Source organism: Alligator sinensis, unplaced genomic scaffold, assembly GCF_000455745.1.
Source record: "Alligator sinensis unplaced genomic scaffold, ASM45574v1 scaffold210_2, whole genome shotgun sequence".
Lineage (NCBI taxonomy): Eukaryota > Metazoa > Chordata > Crocodylia > Alligatoridae > Alligator > Alligator sinensis.
The window spans coordinates 3,359,277-3,369,030 of NW_005841946.1; the positions used below are offsets into that span (position 1 = coordinate 3,359,277).

Sequence of the window (9,754 nt, forward strand, 5' to 3'; positions counted from 1 at the left end):
CCAGTACTCTTTCCTGCCATGGCAGGGGGTCGGACTTGATGATCTACTCAGGTCCCTTCCGACCCTACAAACTATGAAACTATGACTTAAGGAAAGCTGACTTTGACAAGCTAAGGAGGCTTGTCAGTGAGGCTCTAAGGGGCCACAACCCAAAGGGGAGGGGAGTTCAGGACTCCTCAAGGGAGGAATCCTGGATGCTCAAGCAAAGTCCATCCCGTCTCGAAGGCAAGGCAGCAAAAGGGCACAGCAGCCCCCTTGGCTCTCCAGGGAACTGGTAGACCTCCTGCGTCTTAAAAGGAAGAGCTACAAAGGATGGAGGACTGGAACCACCACCAAGGAGGAATACCCTGCTCTGGTCCAGACCTGCAGAAAGCAAACCAGGAAAGCCAAGGCTGCGATGGAACTCCAGCTAGCTACAAATATCAAGGACAAAATAAGTCCTTTTTTAGATATGTGGGGAGCTGGAGGAAAAGCAAGGGCAACACTGGACCCCTGCTAAACCAGATGGGACAACTGACAACCAATGCCCATGAAAAAGCAAACTTGCTAAATGGGTACTTTGCGTCAGTTTTTTACGTCCCATGGGACGCCCCTGCCCACTGTGGGTCAGGGAGGCCTGGGTGAGGGAGATTCCTTACCCTCTATCGAAGCTGACCTCATGAAGGAACACATTGACAGGCTGGATACCTTAAAGTCAGCTGGCCCTGACAGTTTACATTCAAGGGTACTCAAGGAGCTGGCAAGCATCATAGCTCAGCCCCTGGCATGGATCTTTGAGAACTCCTGGTGCTCTGGTGAAGTGCCCGAAGCTTGGAAGAACACCAATGTCATGCCAATCTTCAAGAAAGGGAGGAAAGTAGATCCAGCAAACTACAGGCCCATCAGCCTGACCTCTATTCTGGGCAAGGTCTTGGAAAAGGTTATCAAAGAGGCCACTCTTAACAGACTAGCTGACAGCAATATCCTGAGGGATACCCAGCATGGGTTTATTGCAGGTAGGTCTTGCTTGACCAATCTCATTTCCTCTTACGACCAGGTGACCTATCACCTGGACAAGGGGGAAGAGATTGACGTCATATATTTGACTTTAAAAAAGTCTTCGATCTGGTATCCCATGATCACCTCTTGGCAAAACTGGCTAACTGCGGCCTCAACCTCACCACGATCCACTGGCTGGGGAATTGGCTCCGCGGTAGGACCCAGAGGGTGGTAGTTGACGGAAGCCAATCATCTTGGTGCGTGGTCACCAGTGGGGTCCCTCAAGGGTCTGTCCTAGGACCTACACTGTTTAACATCTTCATCAGTGATGTGGACATTGGTGTCAGAAGCAGATTGGCCAAGTTTGCCGACAACACCAAACTCTGGGGTAAAGCATCCACACCTGAGGACAGGAGGGTGATCCAGGCAGATCCTGACAGGCTCATGAAAGGGGCAGATGAGAACCTGATGGGGTTCAACACCAAAAAATGCAAGGTTCTCCACCTTGGGAGGAAAAACCTGCAGCATCCTTATAGGCTTGGCAGTGCTACGCTGGTTAGCACTACAGATGAAAGGGACTTGGGGGTCATGACTGACCACAAGATGAAAATGAGCCTTCAATGTGATGCTGCGGCCAGTAAAGCGAGCAAAACGCTGGCTTGCATCCATAGATGTTTCTCAAGCAAATCCCGGGACGTCATTCTCCCGTTGTACTCGGCCTTGGTGAGGCCGCAGCTGGAGTACTGCGTCCAGTTTTGGGCTCCAGTTCAAAAAGGATGCGGAAAAGCTTGAGAGAGGGCAGAGGAGAGCCACGCACATTGTCAGAGGTCAGGAAAACAGACCTTATGATGAGAGGCTGAGAGCCATGGGACTCTTCAGCCTAGAAAAGCGCAGGCTCAGGGGTGATCTGCTGGCCACCTATAAGTTTATCAGGGGTGCTCATCAAGATCTGGGGGAATGTCTGTTCACCAGAGTTCCCCAAGGGATGACAAGTTCGAACAGTCACAAACTCCGCCACGACCAATTCAGGCTGGGCATAAGGAAGAACTTCTTTACTGTCCAAGCCACTGGAGGCGGTTCAAGCACCCACTTTGAACGCCTTCAAGACACATTTGGATGCTTATCTTGCTGGGATCCTACGATCCCTGCTGACTTCCTGCCCATGGGTCAGGGGCCTGGACTCAATGATCCTCTGGGGTCCCTTCCAGCCCAAATGTCTAAATGTCTATGAAAATCAAGTTGGAAGCTCATTACCACATACACAGGTTTCTGCATTTATCCAAACCACTATATTTTCTAGTCAGTAACATTCTACTTTTAGTTTAAAAAAGGGAAAAATTGAAACCTACACATTCTTTGGTTAAGGGAGCTAAGAAATAATCAAGGCAAAAAAAGCATCTTAAAAACAGCCAACCATGTTGTGAAGAAAGTTTTTGTAACTCTAGTAAGTACTCACCTTCATTTGCTAGGGCCCCTTCATCATGTCTCCCTGGAGAGGCAGGTGGTGGAAGAGGTGGAAATGTTTCATCTTCTGTATGCTCATAATCAGGAAGATCAAGCCTGTTGTCTTCTACTGGATCTACCATCTTCGCAGCTATTTCCCCTCTAAGAGAATATTACAAATCATTGAAGAAGAAGAGGTACTAAGAAGAGACTGTCATGCTGGAAATGGCCTATTATAAGCTACTCATATTTTGCCTTGAAACTATCTGCTTTCATGAAGAATATTGCTAATCGGTGTGTGGGTTACAAGATATCACCAGGTAGTCTACAATTCTGAGATACAAAAGGCTGGTCAACATTTTTTCTAGCTCAGTTTTTTGATGAGGGGCAGGGGAGGAGTAGGGGAGGCAGGGAAGACAGATTGAAGAACTAATTTCCAAACAAATGCTTTTGCAGACAATCTACTTTCCATGGAGGACTGTTACAATACCAAAAACTGAAAACACTTAAGTTTTGACAAAAGAAAAAAAAAATCACCATTTTCTTTGGAGAAAATATATATTTGCCCCACCAACATCTCTAGCATGACTCCTTGTGCTTCAATGATGGAGCCAACTAACCTGCAACTGATGTTTAAACAAACAAACAAAACAGCCCCCCTGCACTTGGGCAGGAAAGACTGCTGAGGTCAGATGACCCCAGCAAAGTGGGCATCAAGATGCTTTTTGAAGATCGGCAGGATGGGTGACTGTACCACCTCTCGGGGAAACCCTAGGCATTCAACTTGTAAAGAAGCTTTTTCTTGTCTAGTCTGAAGCAATCTTCAATCAGCTTGTGCCCATTATTTCTAGTCCTCCCCTGGGAGGCCTTGGGGGCTGGACCCAATAATCTGTAAGGTCCCTTCCGGCCCCTAAAAAACTATGAAACACCATTCTCTAACCCAGCTGCCAGGTTACTTCAGAAGGTACAGCCCATGGATTGGGACAGTTGGACCCCAGCTGGTGGACTAGGAAGCTCCGTCTAAAACAGCAGCCCTCAATCTTTTTAAAACCAGGACGTCCACACCTTCAGACTCACAGGCCCCCTCCGAAAATGCCAGCTTTCACTCATTTTTTGAATGCAAAATATAGGAGTTTTGGTTATGCTAAGCCGTAGTTATGCTAAACCATAGTTAAGCTAAGATAATGTAAAGGACCTTTGGAATAACAGGCTTCACTGACTGCTACATGACCTGCTAGAAGACACAGTTAGCAAAAATGCGAAGTCAGAGTAAGAAATTATACCTGAACAAGTGCGGGAGAGCAGCGGAAATGCTAATACAAAGAAAGAAACAACAGCTGAACAAGTGTGGGAGTTAAAAGTTAGAACTCGCTAAAGTAGATATAACAAAAGGTGAGTTGTACTCAGCAGACTGGAGATGCTCAAATTTAGTAAGGAAATGAATAGAAACGCCCAAACTCAGCAGAGCGCGAGTTCTAAATGCCTGAATTTGGAAGCAAGGAGCTGCATTTGACAAGGAAGGAGCTGCAGGTGTCTGCTAGCTACTGTCCTAAAAGGCAATAACCTCTCTGGGGTGCAGGCTGTAGCCGTGTTGGTCTACGGACATAGGCAGACAAAGTTCTTTGTGTAAACCCGATATCTTTTATTAAATAGTAAAATAGAAAAAAAATATATATATATTTGACATTTCTCAGTTGATCTAATGAGCTTTCAAGCTTGCCGAAAATGCAGTTTTCAAGCGTGCCGAAAAAAGGGTTGGTTTTTTTTTGCAATTTCCCTGTTGGTCTAATGAGCTTTCAAGCTTGCTGAAAATGCACCTTTCAAGATTGCCGAAAAATTTATTTTTTTTTTTTGCGCGCACACAGTTGATCTGATGAGCTTTCAAACTTGCCGAAAAAGCAGCTTTCAAGTTTGGCAGAAAAGTTTTTTTTTTTTTTTTTTTTGGCAATTTCTCAGCTGGCCTAACGAGCTTTCCGAAAAGAGATATTTCGTGCCACTTCCCAGCTGGTCTAACGAGAGGTGTCATTCTGGATCCGGAGCTCAAGGTTGACGCATTTCTTTCAGTCTCGGAGCACCACGGCTAGCACCGACACCCTGGGCAGCCTCTGGGTTTCTCGCGGGCGGGAGCTGGCACACCTCGCACCCGCCCCGGCTGAGCACCGCTGCGGAGAAGCCCCCCGCAGCCCCAAAGCGAGCGAGGCGCGGGGATGGACGAGGCCCAAACGGCCTCCAGTCACGCTGGGGCGAGCACCACCCAGCAAAGGCAGCCGCTGGGGGCACAAAGTCGCTATCCCCGCACCTCCTAGGGCGCCCCAGCGGGTGCTGAGGGCTAGGCCCGGCCCCCGCCTCCACAGACCCGGCCCGGGGCAGCAAGAGCCGCCGCTACCTCCAACCGCCACAGACGCTCCCGCCAAGTTCAGTCAGGAGCTGAGCGGCAAGGAACGCTCGCGAGAACACACGCTCTCGCGAGATCTCGCGGCAGGAGCGGCTGCGTAGCCTCGCGCTGGCGCATGCGCGCTGCGACCGTCCCCGTTTTGGCGCCAAGACGACCGTTGATGCTCCTGTCGCTTTCCCGGGCTTGGGGATGAGAGGAGCTTAATGATGGCTCCTGGTGTGGGGAGCATACAGCCAGTGCCCCTCCACTGCTTCATGCACTTCCTATTTAGCTGCTGGTCGTGCCCAGGGTTTAACGGCTGCGGAAGAGGGTGGCTCCTGCGCGTTTGCGCACGGGTCGGTTGGTTTGGACAGGGATTGTGGACTCCACATCCAGTGAAAACTGGATAGAAACCAGCTACAAAGTTTGCAAGCACTAACTTTGTAGCTGGTTGGCTCTTTGTGTAGCTGGACAGAGATTGTTATGGCTTGATAATTGGCTCGCAGGCGTGGCCGGCGTAAATTTATGTTGAGATGAACTAGTTAGTTGCCTGATGTACATAATACGGCAGGGGCCTGTGAGATCCCTTCCAGCGGTCATGTCCTATCGGTCTACAGCGGGCGGTGGCTCTCGGTCAGGGTGCCACAGCACCCGATCCTCCCCCGGCTCTTGTTGGGGGTCACTTGATAGCTGCGCAAACGTGACTCGCAAGATAAACCCAGAGATTTTGAATGGAAATCCCTAGCGTGAAAATGGCTGCTGTTGTCTCTCTCAGTGCTTTGCAACAGAAGAACGGCTCTGTTGTTTTTCTACGGTCAACAAATTAGTGAAAACAGGCCCGCATTTTCTGCGCATTGCCTTGAGTCTTCACAAGGTTGCAAACCACTGTTCTGTGAGCTAGCTTTTTTTTTGGTTGTTGTATATTAAATGTTGTATAATCTTGTATATTACACCTTTTCACAGGGATCCAGAAGTTTTAAGAAACACGGCAATCGCTGCGTATCAAGTGTCGTAAAGTGTAATGTAGCCATGCTATGCAACAAAAACAAGATGGAGATGTCGCATGTTTCTCTTATGGCCTCTACTGAGAGTCGTATTTTGCAAAAATCACTACATCAGTTTCCAGGCGGCAAAATTCATAGATTTATAGATGCTAGGGTCGGAAGGGACCTCAACAGATCATCGAGTCCGACCCCCTGCCTAGGCAGGGAAGAGCGCTGGGGTGAGATGACCCCACCAGATGAAATGTCAGATGCTTCAGAAAAGGCTTATGTTAAAATATTTTCCACTGTCTAACAGATTGCATTCTTTGCTCTTTCCACTGTTCATGTTTTTATCTGAGCAAAATGGTTCAAGTTAATGGAATTTATTCAAATACCTTTTCTGTGCAGATCTGTCTTCACATATTTCCATAAAGCCATGAGCTAATTTGAGACACTGCTGATATTTTAGCTTCTTTCTGTTAACAAGGCAAACACAGTGCTGACACTTTTCAGTTAAAATATAAAGATATCTACATTGTCAGAAAACAAAACACTTATCACCTGATATTGTAAAACTTTTACCATCTAGTGCAGGAATATTTTTGAAAGAAAGAAACTGTGCAAAATAGCAAGCAGATGATTTGGTTATCAGCTTTCCCACTTGTACATCTACTTTCAAGATAAAAGAAATATTACCAATTTGTGGGAGACTATGGGATCAGAGCATGATGTACCATTGTTGCAATAAAAGGCTGATGGCTATCCAGAGGAAACATTCTGGGATTTTTATTTGAACTGAGAGCCAAGCTATAGACTGCTAACAACCTGAAGTTGTTATTTTTCTGTGGGATGCAGTAAGATGTGTTAACAAGGTGACATATTTGTTTTAAAGCTGAATGAATTGGTTGCCTCAAGAAAGCAGGAACACACATTTTGCTTTACTGGTTTCCATAATTGGTTTCATGAAAATAACTGCCCTCTGGAAGAGTAATCTGTTAGAGACTGAACTATGAAACACTACCTTGACTTTGCAAATTTTGACTGAAAATGCCAGCATTCAGCTTCCCACTCAAATTCTAATGAACCATCTCACTTGACTGAAGAAACAGTTTGCAACTTTGACTGTGGTCCTGGACATGTCAAAATAAGCACAAGGCCCATTTCGGTTAACAACTGATGATTGCCAGCAACTGAAATCAAGCAGTTTATGAAGCTATCCTGCAATCAAAATGTAAGCATGTTGATTACCTGAATCTTTCTTTCTGGTTTGCTTTGAATGTTATGTATCTAAGATCCTTGGCACACATTACACTTAAGACATGATTCACCAGTTAGCCATGTCTTACATTGTTAACTGGCCGCACATTAACGCAGTTAATGGCATGATAAGACAATAAGTAACAAAGTTATTACACAAAAATGTGTAATAACTTTGTACAGTAGTTGGTTCCTATCATGCTATTAATTGAACATGTGGCCAGGCTGGGGCTCCCAACTTAAGGGGGTGCCCCGGTGGCTGGGAGCCCCATCAGCAGATAGGGCTTCCAGTTGTAGGACCACACCATGTGCCTCCAGAGCTGCAGTTTGCTACCTGCCTGTGTAGGGGGACCTAGGATCATGATCCTGGGCTCCCCCTACACCAGCAAGAAGATGTGATGGGATCTGACACTGGTTCCCACAATCATGAATCCTGCCATGCACATGTGGCATGACAGGAAGCACAGCTGTGGGGATCCTGCATCAGATCCTAGTGTGCCTTTACTTGCATGTCTGCCAGGGGTCTTACACTACCAAATGATGCATTAAAACATGTATTTGTATGTAACTGGATTCAGTACATGGGTTTCTATCAAGTCATACTATTGTATCAGCATGAATCTCATGTAAAATTTGAGATGTGCTTTTTCAATACACCACTTAAATCTCACCACTGAGAGGATATAAAATGTGTGCCTTAGTTCAATTTGGCATTATGTTTGCCAACGTTAATTATTCATAGAATCATAGAAATTTAGGGTTGGAAGGGACCTCAGGAAGTCACATATAGTCCAACCCCCTGCTCAAAGCGGGACCATCCCCAGCTGGTGCATTCCAACCAAGGCTTTGTCTTCTGCTTACCATATTGCTTATGGTAACATGGAGTTGTGTAAAATTCTTGGTCTGTAAGTAGGTTGCAAATGAAAAAAGTTTGGTAACTTCTGGCCAAAGCCCAGGACAAATAAAAGGTGGTGCTATTCCTCCAGGCTCCGCTCACAAAAATATTATCTTGCCTCTGTGAGTAGCTCAGATGAACTACCACTCAAAAGAGATGGTTCTAACATTCTACATGTGATTATGTTGCCCTCAAGCTCTGTTGGGCTCCTAAAAATGGTTCTTGTTTGGTGAGACTTAATTGTATCAACTAACTCTAGCCTTGACTCCTTCATCGGTTAAAAAATAAATGGTGGTATTTCTCAAATCCAGCAGATGACACCTAAATTAGATGTCATGAACTGTTAATTGTACAGTTCTCTGACACCCCCCTCCCCCATTTCTATATGAAAAATTTAAGTCCATAGTGTTGGCATTGTAAGTATTAGAAATGATTTTCTGAAATAATTTCTCACTGAGAAGGGTATGTTGGTTAATGCCCTTCATAGTAATTAGTGCATGCTTCTTATAGATTAATATAAACACCATAGTTCAGAATATTTAGATTTTGTTTGAAAGCCAAGCAGCTCATAAGTACTTCTTTATTTTTCCTTTTGTTTTTTTAAACTTAAAGCTGAAATTCTGAAGAACAAGAATGTTATGTTAGATAAGTGCTGGTAGCAGCATATGGATGTATACCATCTGTTGGTACCCTGTGTACCATGCATACCAACTGTTTCCAAGGCTTACCTAAGGATATAGGCAGATAAAACAAGTCACTGTGAAATAAACTTCAGCATGAATTTAGGATACGAACCCACAACTAAGTTCGTACAAGGTAATCTAATGTTCTGAGTACTAGCTACTATGCAGTAATTACCCGTGTGCATGCTTTTATCCCATGCTAAATTGAATTAGCTGTCCCATTTTAATTGAGGAGTAATCAATCTCACGTTTACCCTGAGGTAAAAACATGTATTCAAGCAATAACTACAGAATAGCTGATATACTGTAAGCCAGTGGTGCTCAACCTCTGGCCTGCAGGCCAGACACACCCCACGAAGCCATGTCATTCAACCTGTGGAACTCCCCACAGGTCAGTGGGAGGGGGGAGTGATGACAGCGTGTGGAACAGACTTACCGGACAAAGCATGGAGGCGGTGGGACGCCACGCCGGAAGACGAACGTGGCGAAAGTGAAACCGCAGTGTGCAGTCACCACGGGTAAAGATAAAAAAGGAAAAAAAGGGCTGAGCCTGAAGGAGCAGGGAACGGCTCCCGCGTCAGCATGGGCATGCTTTATAAGAGCGTGCCGGGACTGATTGGTCGGCCAGATGCCCGGGGCCAGGATAAAAGACCCGGTGGAAGACAAGCAAGGGGGACCAGAAGTGGAGTGTCCCCAACTGGCCTGGAGGGGCCAGAGCTCACAAGCAGTCCCAGTGAGAGGACCTGGTGGGTACCCCAGGAAGGGGGCCCTACAAGAACACAGGGCCAGGGTGGGCCGGAGGATTTACTTACAGGGTCGGTGTGGGTAAAGGAGGTCTGCAGCGAAGACTGGAGCCTGGCAGGACCCAGCAGTACCAGGATCCAGATGTGGCTGACGGGCGGCAAGTACCAAACCCAGGAAAGAGGCGACGTGCTGGGGGACGGAATGGTGCCGAAGCCGGATGCCATATAGATGGAGAGAAGGGGGCCATAGGAGATGCTTGGGATAGAACCATCACCACTAGCCTGCGGCCATAAGATCCCGAGAGCCAGAGCACTGAGAAGGTTCAGACATCAACCTCGACGACACAGGTGACAACATCACGGTTGGCATAAGGCGGGGTGTAGAGGAGGCGGAGCCC

At 46.6% G+C, this 9,754-nt stretch overlaps 1 protein-coding gene across 5 annotated transcripts in view; it reads right to left on the minus strand.

Annotated features, from left to right (window-relative positions):
- The window catches only part of TIPIN (TIMELESS interacting protein), a 25,539-nt gene extending 20,669 nt beyond the window's left edge, over positions 1-4,870 (minus strand). The window contains exons 1-3 of one of the 5 annotated variants that reach the window (XM_025199527.1): positions 4,808-4,863; positions 3,705-3,734; positions 2,435-2,583 (exon numbers count right to left, since the gene is read on the minus strand). In XM_025199527.1, coding sequence (XP_025055312.1) covers positions 2,435-2,564 — 130 coding nt within the window. In that variant the 5' untranslated portion in view covers positions 2,565-2,583; positions 3,705-3,734; positions 4,808-4,863. Of the gene's footprint in view, positions 1-2,434; positions 2,584-3,704; positions 3,735-4,312 lie in introns of all 5 variants that reach the window. The other 4 variants (XM_025199528.1, XM_006020090.3, XM_025199526.1 and 1 more) reach the window with 4 other exon arrangements.
- Positions 4,871-9,754: the final 4,884 nt, after the last annotated feature.